The 19,490-nt window shown below is 45.2% G+C and overlaps 1 protein-coding gene across 2 annotated transcripts in view; it reads right to left on the bottom strand.

The window, feature by feature from the left end:
- The window catches only part of LOC134603654 (thialysine N-epsilon-acetyltransferase-like), a 190,054-nt gene that overhangs the window by 46,868 nt on the left and 123,696 nt on the right, over positions 1–19,490 (bottom strand). Inside the window, exons 1-3 of one of the 2 annotated variants that reach the window (XM_063449822.1) lie at positions 3,374–3,426; positions 3,204–3,303; positions 2,196–2,247 (exon numbers count right to left, since the gene is read on the bottom strand). In XM_063449822.1, coding sequence (XP_063305892.1) covers positions 2,196–2,247; positions 3,204–3,303; positions 3,374–3,375 — 154 coding nt within the window. In that variant the 5' untranslated portion in view covers positions 3,376–3,426. Of the gene's footprint in view, positions 1–2,195; positions 2,248–3,203; positions 3,304–3,373; positions 3,427–19,490 lie in introns of those variants that run through there. The other variant, XM_063449821.1, reaches the window with a different exon arrangement.

The following is a 19,490-nucleotide window of genomic DNA, read 5'->3' as shown; positions in this document are numbered from 1 at the left end:
ATTATCCCAACAGGCATTGCTGCATGAGAGGGATCCTCCCACTAAAATGGACGATTAAGTGGATAATCCCCTCGTGCAGCAAAACTGACAATTCACATAGAAATCCATATTTCATACAATATTGCTCGCTTTTATACGAATGACCATTCGGTAGATAGCTGGGGTCTGCGGGCACATTTAGTGAGAATACCGCTCAGATCCCAGCTATTCTAACCGAACGCCGCACAAAATACATTTATCCATCGAGTTCGGTTTAAAACTACCGAACATCGATGGGGAACAGAATGTGGCGAACGCGGGGCTCCCGAACGCTCTGGAAGTCCAGCGGTGTTCGAGTCATTGAGTAGCCGTTTTCAGTTCCAGGCTCTCGACGACCAAACACCGCTGCAGAAACAAAGGATCCAAGATGGCCGACCGCCGCATGATCGGTAGCCGAACGACGGCCACCTAGGAGAGCCTTCAATTACCGATCACAACATTGTTGCAATCGGTTAATTAGTGCCACACGACTGTGAGTGTGTGGTCTACTTGGGGAGCCCGCATTCGTTTGGCGAACGGCCCGGATAGCCGTGTTTCGTCAAACGAAAGGCTTGCATGCTGTTAGCGTACGGCTGCCAGCATGCGAACGGACATAATATAGTACATACACAACCATGATATACAGTAATACATTCAGCCTACGGACAACCTTTGTTAACTAGAGACCAGAAGTGGCTAGTTTTGCCACACACACATTCTGTATACCCTCTATATAACACACATTCTGTATACCATCTATATAACACACACATTCTGTATACCCTCTATATAACACACATCCTGTATACCCTCTATATAACACACATTCTGTATACCCTCTATATAACACACACCCTGTATGCCCTCTATATAACACACATTCTGTATACCCTCTATATAACACACATCCTGTATACCCTCTATATAACACACACACATTCTGTATACCCTCTATATAACACACATCCTGTATAGCCTCTATATAACACACATCCTGTATACCCTCTATATAACACACATTCTGTATACCCTCTATATAACACACATCCTGTATACCCTCTATATAACACACACCCTGTATACCCTCTATATAACACACATTCTGTATACCCTCTATATAACACACATTCTGTATACCCTCTATATAACACACACCCTGTATGCCCTCTATATAACACACATTCTGTATACCCTCTATATAACACACATCCTGTATACCCTCTATATAACACACACACATTCTGTATACCCTCTATATAACACACATCCTGTATAGCCTCTATATAACACACATCCTGTATACCCTCTATATAACACACATTCTGTATACCCTCTATATAACACACATCCTGTATACCCTCTATATAACACACACCCTGTATACCCTCTATATAACACACATTCTGTATACCCTCTATATAACACACACATCCTGTATACCCTCTATATAACACATCCTGTATACCCTATATATAACACACAGCCTGTATACCCTCTATATAACACACATTCTGTATACCCTCTATATAACACACATCCTGTATACCCTCTATATAACACACATTCTGTATACCCTCTATATAACACACACATCCTGTATACCCCCTATATAACACACATCCTGTATACCCTCTATATAACACACATTCTGTATACCCTCTATATAACACACATCCTGTATACCCTCTATATAACACACATTCTGTATACCCTCTATATAACACAAATTCTGTATACCCTCTATATAACATATCCTGTATACCCTCTATATAACACACATTCTGTATACCCTCTATATAACACACATCCTGTATACCCTCTACATAACACAAATTCTGTATACCCTCTATATAACACACATTCTGTATACCCTCTATATAACACACATCCTGTATACCATCTATATAACACACATTCTGTATACCCTCTATATAACACACATTCTGTATACCCTCTATATAACACATCCTGTATACCCTCTATATAACACACATTCTGTATACCCTCTATATAACACACATCCTGTATACCCTCTATATAACACACATTCTGTATACCCTCTATATAACACACATTCTGTATACCCTCTATATAACACACACACATTCTGTATACCCTCTATATAACACACATCCTGTATACCCTCTAGATAACACAAATTCTGTGTATATTTTTACCGTCTGCGCTGGTTTTCACCTGATCTGGTAATTTCTCGAATTCCGCTAACTCCTGGAATGAAGAAATAAAAACCAACTGAATACGGGAAAATACACGTCAATACGAGAGACCCCCAGAATTCTGCCCCTCCCTGCAGAGACCCCCAGAATTCTGCCCCTCCCTGCAGAGACCCCCAGAATTCTGCCCCTCCCTACAGAGACCCCCAGGATTCTGCCCCTCCCTGCAGAGACCCCCCAGATTCTGCCCCTCAATGCCGATACCCCAGGATTCTACCCCTTAATGCCGATACCCCAGGATTCTGCCCCCTTAATGCCGGACCCCAGGATTATGCCCCTCCCTGCAGAGACCCCCAGATTCTACCCCTTAATGCCAATACCCCAGAATTCTGCCCCTCAGTGCAGAGACCCACAGATTCTGCCCCTCAATGCAGAGACCCCAGGATTCTACCCCTTAATGCCGATACCCCAGGATTCTACCCCTTAATGCCGATACCCCAGGATTCTACCCCTTAGTGCCGATACCACAGGATTCTGCCCCTCCATGCAGAAAATCTGTGTTTTATATATATATATTTTTTTAATAACCAACGTCCATTATGGCATTCTGAATTAAACCAATTTTTTATTACAAAGGGTCGGGGTAACCCTATACACATAGAAACACAGATTGTATTATTCCCCTCTATTGGTCTCTTCTCACTCGATCCATAGTAAATCCAGGTGTACTTACTGTCCCCAAACCACCAATCATCTCCCAGCCACAAAACTAATGAAACCATTCGTCCATTGTAACGTCTGCTTTGTGATTGGTCCATATAGCGTCGTGGAGTTGCGGAATTTGGAAGAACCAAAGATGTCCCAAAATTTGGACCAATCACAATTAGTTTGAAACCAAAAGCAGATGTCAATCAGTGACTCGAGTCACTTAATAAATGACATAATGTGCGTGTGATATTAAACTCCCCCATACAATATACTACGTAATATACACTGTATACTGCACGTTACCTTAATCATTCGCATAATGTCTTCACAGTCTCCAGGCTCTGCCGCTCGCACCGTATACCCTACCATTCTACACACACTCTGCACATAAAATGCTCTGCACCTGCTTGTTCTACTATAAGCTCTGCACATACAATGCTCTGCACCTGCTTGTTCTACCATATGCTCTGCACATACAATGCTCTGCACCTGCTTGTTCTACTATATGCTCTGCACATACAATGCTCTGCACCTGCTTGTTCTACTATATGCTCTGCACATACAATGCTCTGCAACTGCTTGTTCTACTATATGCTCTGCACATACAATGCTCTGCGCCTGCTTGTTCTACTATATGCTCTGCACATACAATGCTCTGCAACTGCTTGTTCTACTATATGCTCTCCCCTGTAATATCAAAAATGCTCTGCACAAACACATTCAATGCTCTGCCCTGTGCTCTGCAGTTTGTTAATGCTCACAGCTCACATTCAGCTCTGTCACAAAACTCTCACATGGTGCCCTTCAGACTCTATTTCCTCCTCCCCCTCTCACACTCCCCCCCCCCCCCCTGATACTCCCTCCTCCCCCCTGATACTCCCTCCTCCCTCCTGATCCCCTCTCCCCCCTCTGATACTGCCTCCTGATCCCCTCTCCCCCCTCTGATACTGCCTCCTGATCCCCTCTCCCCCCTCTGATACTGCCTCCTGATCCCCTCTCCCCCCTCTGATACTGCCTCCTGATCCCCTCTCCCCCCTCTGATACTCTCCCGTTCCCCCACAACATTCCCTCTTCCTGTGTGACGGTGCTGAGAGGGGGAGTCTATTAATATTTAAATTCTATACATGGCAGAGTCCGTTACCCAGCCTCCCCCCTCGCTGAGTGTTAGATTACACAGATCCAGGTGTCTGAATGAGCTCAAAGTATGAAATATTAACCCTTTAACAGCGTAGATTACCAAGCGTTTCAGAACCTTAAATTAACACCGTGAGCTCCATAGCGCGTGCGCACAGGGTGTGCCGGGTGTGCCTGCTGTGCCGGGTGTGCCTGCTGTGCCGGGTGTGCCTGCTGTGACTGGGCACACCCTAATCCCCGCAGCACGCGCTATGGAGTGAGACCGGCAGGGGAGATCTCAGGATCCCCCCTGCCGGTCCATGCAGAGCTGGCTCTGCTCTCAGCCTCCCTCCCCACCGACCCACAGGCAGCATGGAGGGAGGCAGGAGAGGACCCGGGGAGCTGGTGCCCCCGCAGTTCACTCACCACTGGACCACCAGGGATGGCAGCAAGGAACAAGAATCCCCCCTCCCAGGCATAAAGTAAGAAGGGAGGGGGGATATTAAGTAATGTACCCCCACCTCCACCCCCCACAATCACCCACCCACACACATACATACACAGCACCCACACACATACACAGCACCCACACACATACAGCACCAACACACATACACAGCACCCACACATATACACAGCACCCACACACATACAGCACCCACACACATACAGCACCCACACACATACAGCACCCACACACATACACAGCACCCACACGCATACAGCACCCACACACATACACAGCACCCACACACATACAGCACCCACATACATACACAGCACCTACACACGTACAGCACCCACACACATACACAGCACCCACACACATACACAGCACCCACACACATACATAGCACCTACACGCATACAACACCCACACACATACAGCACCCACACACATACAGCACCCACACACATACACAGCACCAACACACCTACAGCACCCACAGACATACACAGCACATACACACATACAGCACCCACAGACATACACAGCACCTACACACATACAGCACCCACAGACATACACAGCACCTACACACATACAGCACCCACTGACATACACAGCAACCATACACATACACAGCACCCACACACATACAGCACCCACAGACATACACAGCACATACACACATACAGCACCCACAGACATACAGCACCCACACTCATACAGCACCCGCAGACATACACAGCACCTACACACATACAGCACCCACACACATACAGCACCCACAGACATACACAGCACCTACACACATACAGCACCCACTGACATACACAGCAACCATACACATACAGCACCCACACACATACACAGCACCCACACACATACAGCACCCACAGACATACACAGCACATACACACATACAGTACCCACAGACATACAGCACCCACACTCATACAGCACCCGCAGACATACACAGCACCTACACACATACAGCACCCACACACATACAGCACCCACAGACATACACAGCACCTACACACATACAGCATGCACACACATACAGCACGCACACACATACAGCACGCACACACATACAGCACCCACAAACATACACAGCACCTACGCACATACAGCACCCACACATACACAGCACCTACACACATACAACACCCACACACATACACAGCAACAACTCACATACAGCACCCACAGACATACACAGCACCCACACACATACAGCACCCACACACATACAGCACCAACACACATACAGCACCAACACACATACAGCACCTACACACATACAGCATGCACACACATACAGCACGCACACACATACAGCACCCACACACATACACAGCACCCACACGCATACAGCACCCACACACATACAGCACCCACACACATACACCACCCACACACATACACAGCACCCACAGACATACATAGCACCTACACGCATACAGCACCCACACACATAGAGCACCCACACACATACACAGCACCAACACACCTACAGCACCCACAGAAATACACAGCACATACACACATACAGAACCCACAGACATACACAGCACCTACACACATACAGCACCCACACATACAGCTCCCACACACATACAGCACCCACAGACATACACAGTACCTACACACATACAGCACCCACACACATACAGCACCCACTGACATACACAGCAACCACACACATACAGCACCCACACACATACACAGCACCCACACACATACAGCACCCACAGACATACAGCACCCACACACATACAGCACCCGCAGACATACACAGCACCTACGCACATACAGCACCCACACACATACAGCACCCACACACATACACAGCACCCACACACATACAGCACCCACAGACATACACAGCACCTACGCACATACAGCACCCACACACATACACAGCAACAACTCACATACAGCACCCACAGACATATACAGCACCCACACACATACAGCACCCACACACATACAGCACCCACAGACATACACAGCACCTACACACATACAGCACCCACAGACATATACAGCACCAACTCACATACAGCACCTACAGACATACACAGCACCCACACACATACAGCACCCACACACATACAGCACCCACAGACATACACAGCACCTACACACATACAGCACGCACAGACATGTACAGCACCCACAGACATACACAGAACCTACACACATACAGCACCCACAGACATACACAGCACCCACACACATACAGCACCTACTCACATACAGCACCCACAGACAAACCACACCTACACACATACAGCACCCACACACATACAGCACCCACACACATACACAGCACCTACACACATACAGCACCCACACACATACAGCACCCACACACATACACAGCAACAACTCACATACAGCACCCACAGACATACACAGCACCCACACACATACAGCACCCACACACATACAGCACCAACACACATACAGCACCCACAGACATACACAGCACCTACACACATACAGCAACCACAGACATATACAGCACCAACTCACATACAGCACCTACAGACATACACAGCACCCACACACATACAGCACCAACACACATACAGCACCCACAGACATACACAGCACCTACACACATACAGCACGCACAGACATTTACAGCACCCACAGACATACACAGCACCTACACACATACAGCACCCACAGACATACACAGCACCCACACACATACAGCACCCACAGACATACAGCACCTACTCACATACAGCACCCACAGACAAACCACACCTACACACATACAGCACCCACACACATACAGCACCCACACACATACACAGCACCTACACACATACACAGCAACAACTCACATACAGCACCCACAGACATACACAGCACCCACACACATACAGCACCCACACACATACAGCACCAACACACATACAGCACCCACAGACATACACAGCACCTACACACATACAGCACCCACAGACATATACAGCACCAACTCACATACAGCACCCACAGACATACACAGCACCTACACACATACAGCACCCACACACATACAGCACCAACACACATACAGCACCCACAGACATACACAGCACCTACACACATACAGCACCCACACACACAGCACCCTCACAAACACACACAGCACCCTTACACACATTACACAAACAGCACCCTAGCACACAGCACACACACACACAGCACACTAGCAGAACCCTCACAAACACAAACCTGACCCTAACAAACACACACACAGCACACTACCAGTATCCTCAAGGAAGACCGGAACGGGTCGAAACGTCGGTCAACTTATTGTAAACCTTTTTATGGAATAAATACTTTTGTTTGTTATTTCAAAGACCCAAGAGTGCTACCTTTTTCTATTTACTTTATATACATACATATATATACGCGGCGTGTGCTTGTGCTTTAGAGTGCACACCCTAATGCAATAGGCTGCGCACGCTGTGGCGAAACTGACCTCGCCACGTGTCCTTGGAGGGGGCTGATTGCCCGCCTCTTGCCTTCAGGGCCGGACTGGGGATACAAAGTAGCCCTGGAAAAAAAAATCTATGCCAGCCCCATAAGTCATTGCGCCATATATTGTCGCAATATATATATATATATATATATATATATATATTGCTTTTTCTAATATAATATATTGGTCCTTTCAGAGTAAAACATTTAATTATACAGTAAGCATACTCACATGCAGACACAGACAATCTCACTGACACACACAAGCTCATTGATACACAGCCTCATAGACAAACAATTTCACTAATATACATAAGCTCATTGACATAAAAACACAAGCTCACTAACTAGCAGGCACACACACACACACACACACACCACGACTGACACACACACACCATAACAGACAAAGACACACACACCATGACAGACACACACCATGATACAGACACACCGTGACACAGACAGACACACAGCATGACACATACAGACACACACACACAGCGTAACACAGACAGACACACACACAGCGTAACACAGACACACACACAGCGTAACACAGACAGACACACAGCATGACACAGACAGACACACAGCATGACACAGACAGACACACAGCATGACACAGACAGACACACACACACAGCATGACACAGACAGACACACAGCATGACACAGACACACACACACACCGCATGACACAGACAGACACACACACACACCGCATGACACAGACACACACACAGCATGACACAGACAGACACACACACACCATGACAGACACGCACACCATGACAGACACACACACACCATGACAGACACACACACACACACACCATGACAGACACACACCATGATACAGACACAGCATGACACAGACAGACACACAGCATGATACAGACACACACACACCTCATGACACAGACACACAAACAGCATGACACAGACAGACACACACACACCATGACAGACATACACACACACCATGACAGACATACACACACACCATGACAGACACACACCATGATACAGACACAGCATGACACAGACAGACACACAGCATGATACAGACACACACACACAGCATGACACAGACAGATACACAGCATGACACAGACATAAACACAGCATGATACAGACACACACAGCATGACACAGACACACACACACAGCATGACGCAGACACACACACACAGCATGACGCAGACACACACAGCATGACACAGACACACACACACAGCATGACGCAGACACACACACAGCATGACGCAGACACACACTGTGGCAAAACCGACCTCGCCACGTGTCCTTGGAGGGGGCTGATTGCCCGCCTCTTGCCTTTGGACTATGGACCAGACTTTATGGGAATGTGATACCCCAGATAGCCATACCATGGAGCCTATTCATATAATGAAAGACTATGGGAAAGACTTTAGCTCCATGGCAATTGTACTGTGTGAGTAGGATCTGCGCGCTATTCGGTAGTTTTGTGCGTGCAGATCCCAGCTATCTGGGGATAGGTGAAATGTCTGTGTGTTATGTGTAAATGTGACTTTATGTATTTTAAAGTGTTTTATGTCGTTTTGCAACCATGTGGTTAATGGAGTCTGCCTTTAGTCCTGGGTAATTGGATTACTTCTCCAATTAACTCCAGGGCAGAAGGGAGGAAACCAGGGTGCATTGTGGGGATGTTTTTCTGCCAGCCAGAAAGGAACAAAAGATACTTTTAGTAACTTTTGAACCCCTGTTCGGATTCATGCCATTTTTTAATATGTTGTTCCCCTGAATGGATTGATTGTGGATATGTATTTATATGTGAATGTGATGTATGGTTTTAAAGTTATGAAAGTTGTGTAAAAGTATATTTTACACTGTATGCATAATGGGATTATGTGTCACACTAAGGGGAGGGGATGTGTGGGAGGTAACATCTATGTCATTGGTTCTTTTATGCCTCCCCCTGGGTGTGGCCTGTATGTGTGAGTTGGAAATAAAAGCCAGGCTGGATGAGCCAGTCCAGAGTTCCTGTTTTACCCTCAAAGTGAAGTGTCGTCTCATTATTGGGGGAAGGATTTATTGCATGCTGTTCCAGTTGACTGCTAGGAGAGTAAGCCTATTTGTATGGTTCCTATTCAACGGTCTACAGCATTCAGAGGCTTGAGAAGATTCATATGCTGAATCGGTTCGGTGATTGGGGTGTCTGCCAGAGTGCTTGGAGTCCTCAGGAAGCGCTAGGAGCATCCATTAACGGAGGTACCAAGTCGGGGTGCCAGGTGATCCGTTACACACGCCTATGCAGAGCTCCCTGTATTGTATTAATTCATCGTACATTCATTTGTTGAGATGTCTCGGATTGGCCAAGATAGTATCAGTACTGGGGGCGAGGAACCCTCTCGCTGGGGGAGTCCAGGAACTAACATTTTATTTACAGAAGTGTGGGCGAAGGGCCCCAAGATACACAGTAACACAGATACATGTATTTATTTACACCGCTAAAGTGTTCCTTTACACTTCCACAAGTTTGGTCACTTGTGTTGCCCATAACACAAGCCGTTCTTCATGAAACCAACTGTAGCAGACACACCTAGCGCACCTTGGGCCTTACTGAAAAGCCTTGAGGTAGCATCATATTCAACCAACAGCAAAAAACAAATGTGAGGAAGGCTGAACTTGATGGACGCAAGTCTCTTTTCAGCTATGTAACTATGTAACTATTTAACCAGTGACCCACATCTTCCGTTCCCAATTCAAGGGAGGAAGGAATTTCTGGCAAAACAGTTTGGTAATCCTGCAAAATACTGTATGTGTAAGCCAATAAAATAGCCTCAAGATGTTGAATACTAACAGAAATATTAGGGTGTATTTGTGTCCTAAAACTGCAGGGAAAAAAATAGACAGGTGCAGGGCAAAAAAGGGCAGTTCTCTTGAAACACTTTGGAAAAATATTTTTAAAAATTTCAGGTCGACAGAATTTAATTTAGTCAGTGGTTCAAATAAATTGAATGTGGATAAATATTCAGGAACCCAAACGAGAAGCAAAAAAAAAAGCTGACATGCAAAACCAGCTACGCAATATTTACAAATATAGAAACATCTTTGGGGAGAGGTGAATGGCAAATTGGATCTCAGCTAGCAGATAATGACCACATTTTGCCCAATTTGGGGTGATTGAACGTGAGGAAGGAGACACCGTTCAGGAGTTACCCTGCCCAGCCGCCATTAGCAGCTTTCCCTGGTTCAGCACTTTCCCTTCATTTGAATGGACCTGAACGCTAGCTCCCTGGCGGCCATTCGCATGAACCAAACTCACGAATGGTCCTCAGCGGTACTTAGCCTACAGTAGGAGCCAAATTAGCTTCAGACAGGTAAGCTCTTACAATTTCAGAGATACTTCTCTCCTTTTGACTGCTTGCTTCTTCACTAACTCCCACCAAACCACCAACAACATTAGCCTAAGTCCGAACTGCTCCACTCTGCTGTGCTGGGGTTATGCTGCAGATGCGGCTGCGGGGAAAGGAAGACAATGACAACACTGTCAGTTCATTGTGCAACTCTTCTTCAACCAGCAGATCCTCTTTCACTGCAAATCACAAATGTGATAAGTCTGCCCCTCTAAGCTGTTGTATTGGAGGGATATTGCCCCCTTAACCCATGGATCACACATAAAAGCTGGGATCAGTTTGGGGCAATTAGTATCTCACCTTCTATAAGTGAAAAGGAAGCTCCCCCTACAGGGATCAGCTGGGCAATCGGATGGGTTATTTTAAAAGCCCCTGGCATGCAATCCAACAAAATGTCCAAGAGTGGGCAGTCGGTCATGTCCCTGGATAGCATGGTATGTCTGCCTCCTAGTGGTGCAAGGATTAGCATCCCCAATGCTCTGCCTTAGGGTGGCAGAAGTGGAGGAGGTATCGAGGGTGGTCGTTGGTTGCGTAGAATCAGACACAGTACTTTCACTTTCTGCTTCTTCCCTCAGTTATACAGACTTGTGGGGTCTTTACATAAATGGGTTCCGACCGACACTACTGAAGTGACCTTTCACTCTCATCCTACTCACTTCTTTGCACTTTGCAATTCATTTTTCTGGGAGGCTGTGAAATTAATGCCATACTGTAAAATATAGCTTGGAATCGTCATTGTTAAATCTTCTTAATTTCTTCTTTTCTTCAGTTGATTGATATATGTACGTCTTTTGTATATATAGTCTTGGGCCGAATGCTCGCCACAATAATATATGTCTATATTATTGAAAAGTACTAATACGCAATCTGACTTACGGTTTCTTCAGGTTTATTCTTAGTTACGTATACATAATAAAACAACAAATGATGTTACAGGATAATGGACATTCAACAGCAGATGGTAATTGCTGGACTTCTTTACATCCGTACATCTTTACATCGAGAGAGAGCCAGAGAGCCAAGAACCAAGAACCAAGAGCCAAGAGAGAGACCTTGTGTCCCTCGGTTACTATATATCTGTGCCCATACTGATGTCAGACTATAACTCTAGTCATATAAGGACAAGACCCCCAAATCCACATTCCAGAACTCTCATGTAAAGAAAGCCTTGTGACTTAGACCATCTGTTACTTATGTCAATCCAGACATCCATGTATAATCAATAGAAACATAGAATATGCAATATTCTACATTCCCTCTGTTTATGGTTAGTCTTAAAACCATAACACAGTGTCACTAAGCTGTCCATTCATACATCACTCGTATCACAGTCATTGAGCATAGAACAAGATGTAGTCACAACTTTCTATTATATGAGAGTTCTTAGAAGGTAGAGTTTCTATCCCTTATACTGCTTACTTTACTTCAAACTCACTCTGTTTCAGCTATGTATTGATATCCATATCCATGTTACATCATAACTACTTGAACATAATATATACATATATATAACAATAATAAATTAATGAAATAAAATATTTACAAATGTTGATCCAATAAACAATAAAGCAATCAGAAAGATCTACCTGCTCAGCTACAGTCATGTCTTTGTAGACAACAAAATCAAGATTGTAACTTTCTAGATAATCACTGTGTATCACTATCATATTCCTACAGACACATATAACAAAGTATTTTCATTCTCAATACCTGATATTACTTAAGTACTAATACATGTATTACTTTTATATCCCGTCCACTTATTTTTCCATGAATGTCTTCTAGTGAACGTAAAATCTTTAGGTCATTTGTATTCATGAATTACATTCCTATACCATTAATACCACCTAGTGATGATTGTATCAGTACTTTACAATCATAGTATTTAATTTGTATATTCAGTAGGCTCTCACTACCTGAAATATATCAACACTACTTATAAAACTCATAATAGTTTGTAAACCTTCAAAGGTTGTGTTGTTATCAACCATGAAGTTCTATAATAATTCTTCAAATAATGTTCATGGTGTTGACAATACTTATTGTCCTAGAAATTCTCCACCCAGAAATCTTTCTATCATAGATTTGTTTTTGTTTACATCATTATAATTTTCACCTTGAAGTAACAAACTTTTTATTCAATAGAAACATAGTTTACTTTAAAATAACTTGGAAAGAATAATTTAAATGCATTAGCATCACTCTCTTCATTAGACCTTAATTGTGATGACTTATTAATGTAATACATCTTAAAAGCAGGATTGTCCTAATGTTCTGACCAATCCGTATTCCTTAGTACACTTCAACTGACTAAAATAAAATAAACTTGGGGTCATACTGCCCAGAAACTCGTATTCCCAGTCTGTGTCTAACAAACTCAGGGTAATCATTAGTGATGTACCGCACTATTTGCTGGCGAATAGTTCCTGGCGAACATAGCGTGTTTGCGTTCGCCGCCGCGGGCGAACACATGCGCGGTTCGATCCGCCCCCTATTCGTCAACATTGAGTAAACTTTGACCCTGTGCCTCACGGTCAGCAGACACATTCCAGCAAATTAGCAGCAGACTCTCCCTTCCAGACCCTCCCACCTCCTGTACAGCATCCATTTTAGATTCATTCTGAAGCTGCATTCTTAGATAGAGGAGGGAAAGTGTAGCTGCTGCTCATTTGATAGGGAAATTGATAGCTGGGCTAGGGTATTCAGTGTCCACTACAGTCCTGAAGGACTCATCTGATCTCTGCTGTAAGGACAGCACCCCAAAAATGCCCTTTTTAGGGCTAGAACATCAGTGTTTTTTTTTTTTCTGTGTAATGTAATTGCAGTTGCCTGCCTGCCAGCTTCTGTGTCAGGCTCACAGTAGATACTGTGCCCACTTGCCCAGTGCCACCACTCATATCTGGTGTCACAATAGCTTAAGCTTGCATTTAAAAACAAAAACATTTTTTTCACTGTAATAGATTGAATAGCAGTTAGTTGTCTGCAAGCGTCTGGGTGTCAGGCCTTCAGCGTGTACTCTGCCAACCTCAGCAAGTGCACTTTGCCACTCATATCTGGTGTGACTATAGCGTGCCTTTAAAAACAAAAAGGTTTTTCACTGTAAGCTAATAGCAGTTAGTTGTCTGCAAGCGTCTGGGTGTCAGGCCTTCAGCGTGTACTCTGCCAACCTCAGCAAGTGCATTTGCCACTCATATCTGGTGTGACTATAGCGTGCCTTTAAAAACAAAAAACGTTTTTCACTGTAAGCTAATAGCAGTTAGTTGTCTGCAAGCGTCTGGGTGTCAGGCCTTCAGCGTGTACTCTGCCAACCTCAGCAAGTGCACTTTGCCACTCATATCTGGTGTGACTATAGCGTGCCTTAAAAAACAAAAAAATGTTTTTCACTGTAAGCTAATAAATAGCAGTTAGTTGTCTGCAAGCGTCTGGGTGTCAGGCCTTCAGCGTGTACTCTGCCAACCTCAGCAAGTGCATTTGCCACACATATCTGGTGTGACTATAGCGTGCCTTTAAAAACAAAAAAAGTTTTTCACTGTAAGCTAATAGCAGTTAGTTGTCTGCAAGCGTCTGGGTGTCATGCCTTCAGCGTGTACTCTGCCAACCTCTGCCAGTCCCTTTTGCCACTCATATCAGGTGTGACAATAGCGTGCTTTTAAAAAGAAAAGTTTTTACACTGTAATAGATTGAATTGCAGTTAGTTGTTTGCCAGCTTCTGTGTCAGGCTCACAGTGGATACTGTGCCCACTTGCCCAGTGCCACCACTCATATCTGGTGTCACAATAGCTTAAGCTTGAAATTTAAAAACAAAAAACTTTTTTCACTGTTATAGATTGAATAGCAGTTAGTTGTCTTCAAGCGGGTGTCAGGCCTTCAGCGTGTACTCTGCCAACCTCAGCAAGTGCATTTGCCACTCATATCTGGTGTGACTATAGCGTGCCTTTAAAAACAAAAAAAAGTTTTTCACTGTAAGCTAATAGCAGTCAGTGTCCTTAAAGCGGGTGTCAGACCTTCAGCGTGTACTCTGCCAACCTCTGCCAGTCCACTTTGCCACTCATATCTGGTGTGACTATAGCGTGCCTTTAAAAACTAAAAAAGTTTTTCACTGTAAGCTAATAGCAGTTAGTTGTCTGCAAGCGTCTGGGTATCAGGCCTTCAGCGTGTACTCTGCCAACCACAGCAAGTGCATTTGCCACTCATATCTGGTGTGACTATAGCGTGCCTTTAAAAACAAAAAACATTTTTCACTGTAAGCTAATAGCAGTTAGTTGTCTGCAAGCGTCTGGGTGTCAGGCCTTCAGCGTGTACTCTGCCAACCTCTGCCAGTCCACTTTGCCACTCATATCAGGTGTGACAATAGCGTGCTTTTAAAAAGAAAAAAAGTTTTTACACTGTAATAGATTGAATATCAGTTAGTTGTCTTCAAGCGGGTGTCAGGCCTTCAGCGTGTACTCTGCCAACCTCAGCAAGTGCACTTTGCCACTCATATCTGGTGTGACTATAGCGTGCCTTTAAAAAGAAAAAACTTTTTTCACTGTTATAGATTGAATAGCAGTTAGTTGTCTTCAAGCGGGTGTGTCAGGCCTACAGCGTGTACTCTGCCAACCTCTGCCACTGCACAGTGCCACTCATATCTGGTCTCACAGTAGCTTGCACGCATAGTGCCACTAATCCAAAAAAAATGACAGGCAGAGGCAGGCCACCCGCAGGGGCCATCGTGGTCGTGGTGCTGTGATTCCCTTTGGCCATAGAATAATGCCCAGTTTTCAGAGGCCACGTACCCTGAACTTGAAAGTTCTGAGGACATAGTTGACTGGCTAACACAGGACACCCAATCTTCTACAGCTTCCGCTCAGAACCTTGACGCACCATCCAGCTTAGCTTCGGGCACCTCTCAAGATACCACTCACCCGCCTGCCGCCACCACCAAAACTAGCACCACAGCCGCTTCACTTGGTATGCAAATATACAAGAAAAGTGGAAACCACCCAGAATACGTTTATATATATATATATAGAATAGAATAAACTGTATTCAGGTAGAATATCCGAGGATATGCTCTGTGTGATAAAATCAAATAGCTAACATAGCGTAAAATAGTATAGCATTGAAATATGAATAAGTGAAATTATGAATGCACTCACAAACGAATGAAAAAATCAGGCCTTTCACCCACTCAGGGGTACTGTAATGGATATGAGTTGAGGTATCTTCCAACCAGGTATGTAAAATAAAGGAAATCAAATATGGTGAAGATTGTTATAAAATTATATAAGATACATTTATTGGTCGCACTTACAAATAGAAGATATAAAAACAGCGTGTCTCCAAATAATCATAGGACTCCTGCATGGTGTTGTCAAAATATCCACAGTGGGAGTCCAGGAACAACGATATGGATATAGCAGAAAATGAAAATAAACAAATATAAGTATAAAAAAGTACACAAGGAATAAATCCAACGCGTTTCGTCCGGTAAGGTGCTGGACTTCTTCCCTGAAGAAGTCAGCAGCTTACAGGACGAAACGGCACCCCCCCAGCTCCCCAGGTACTATTCCACATCCCGGATATGGCAGTGTCACGCCGTCTTGGGTTTGACTTGCTTGAAAGCAGAGAGTCAAACCGGACAAGCACTCCTGTCCGCCCTGAACGCACAGGTGGAAAAGTGGCTGACTCCGCAGCAACTGGATATCGGCAAAGTGGTTTGTGACAACGGAAAAAAATTGTTGGCGGCATTGAAGTTGGGAAAGTTGACACATGTGCCGTGCATGGCACATGTGTGTAATCTGATCATACAACGCTTTGTGCATAAGTACACAGGCTTACAGGACGTCCTGAAGCAGGCCAGGAAGGTGTGTGGCCATTTCAGGCGTTCCTACACGGCCATGGCGCACTTTGCCGATATCCAGCGGTGAAACAACATGCCAGTGAGGCGCTTGATTTGCGACAGCGCGACACGTTGGAATTCAACACTCCTAATGTTCGACCGCCTGCTCCAACAAGAAAAAGACGTTAATGAATATTTGTATGACCGGGGTGCTAGGACAGCCTCTGGGGAGCTGGGAATTTTTTTGCCACGTTACTGGACGCTCATGCGCAATGCCTGTAGGCTCATGCGTCCTTTTGAGGAGGTGTCAAACCTAGTCAGTCGCACCGAAGGCACCATCAGCGACATCATACCATTTGTTTTCTTCCTGGAGCGTGCCCTGCGAAGAGTGCTGGATCAGGCCGTAGATGAGCGTGAAGAGGAAGAGTTGTGGTCACCATCACCACCAGAAACAGCCTTATCAGCATCGCTTGCTGGACCTGCGGCAATGCTGGAAGAGAATTGTGAGGAAGAGGAGCCAGAGGAGGAATGTGGCTTTGAGGAGGAGGAGGAAGACCAACCACAACAGGCATCCCAGGGTGCTCGTTGTCACCTATCTGGTACCCGTGGTGTTGTACGTGGCTGGGGGGAAGAACATACCTTCATTGACATCACTGAGGAGGAGGAACGGGAAATGAGTAGCTCGGCATCCAACCTTGTTCAAATGGGGTCTTTCATGCTGTCGTGCCTGTTGAGGGACCCTCTGTAACGGACCGTTTCAGCAGACAAGGGATTAAAATCCGTTTAGGCGATAATCCCCTTTTCTCAGAAAGGCACAGCTACTGCAGAACATCAAAACTCACGAATTGGATATAGGTGAATGCATCAAACTCCCGGACTGCATACCAGGGAATAAGATAGCACTCCAAACTGGAACCTCACGAATAGCTGCTAGCAGACGAATAGGAAAAGCATACATCAGCTTACACACCTAGCAATCAATCTCCAACAGCATACAGTGAATCCCCCCAAGGACGAGACAAGGCTCCGTGTTGAGGGTCAAGCAGTGGTCTGTTTATTGAGGGCTACCTGCCCCTGTATTTATGCAGGTCTCCCACCTGGTGGACACTCCCCTAGGGGACCAACTGGAAGACTGTAACAAAAGACAGACATTTAGCCTTTCAGGACAAACAGAAGTAAAACATCCCCACAATGCATCCTGGCTTCCTCCCTTCTGCCCTGGAGATAATTGGAGAAGTAATCCAATTATCTCCCAGGCCAAAGACAAAACTCCATTACACATGTGGGGACCCAAATGCAGTATTATGTTTTAAAATATATAAAGTCACTTTTATTACACCAAACACAGACATGTTACATATCCCCAGATAGCTCAGGTCTGGGTGCACATTATTAGATGAATGGCACCCAGACCACACGAATACAGTTTAATCGCCATGGAGCCAAAGTCTTTCATCACACAAATAGGCTCCATGGCATAGCTATCTGGGTCACTACAGTTCACATAAAAATACCGAAGGTACGGCTGTTAGGCTACATCCCCACGAATGGGAACCAGGAGACAGACGGCTCAGCGGTGTTCGTGCAAATAAGTGTCCGTTTATAGTTCCATAGTTCAGGTGTCGAACACCACTGGCCGTACGGTACTTGTAAAATGGACGCCGCCACTAGTTCGGTCGACGAACAAAGACCACCCTGGATTAGTCAATTAAGCTGCGGTTAACCGCAGCTTCACAGAGGTAAATTGAGGGCACACTCCAGCTCCCAGGTGGTCGCGCATTCGTTAGTTTGTTCGGTAGATAAAATCTACCGAACACCCCGGCAGAAAAGGCACAAATAAGCCTTTCTGCAGGGCAAATAAGTCTTTTAAAGTCTGGTCCATAGTCCAAAGGCAGCAGGTGGGCAACCAGGCTCCTCCAATGTAATGTGGCGAGATTGGTCTCGTCACACCCTCGTATAAAAAGGCTGAAGGAGAACGACCTGTACTGGGTGTCCACGCTACTAGACCCCCGGTATAAGCAGAAAGTGTCGGAAATGTTACCGAATTACAACAAGTCGGAAAGGATGCAGAATTTGCAAAATAAATTAAAATGTATGCTTTACACAGCGTATAAGGGTGATGTCACAGCACAACGGGAATCTAACAGGGGAAGAGGTGGAAGTCATCCTCCTCCTCCCACGACCATGCCGGCAAGGACAGGACGCTTTAAAGACGTGTTGTTTATGGAGGACATGCGGAGCTTTTTAAGTCCTACGCATCGCCACAGCCCTTCGGGATCCACCCTCAGAGAACGACTCGACCGACAGGTAGCAGACTACCT

This window comes from Pelobates fuscus, chromosome 3, assembly GCF_036172605.1.
Source record: "Pelobates fuscus isolate aPelFus1 chromosome 3, aPelFus1.pri, whole genome shotgun sequence".
NCBI lineage: Eukaryota > Metazoa > Chordata > Amphibia > Anura > Pelobatidae > Pelobates > Pelobates fuscus.
This window is presented reverse-complemented; position numbering and strand designations above follow the sequence as displayed.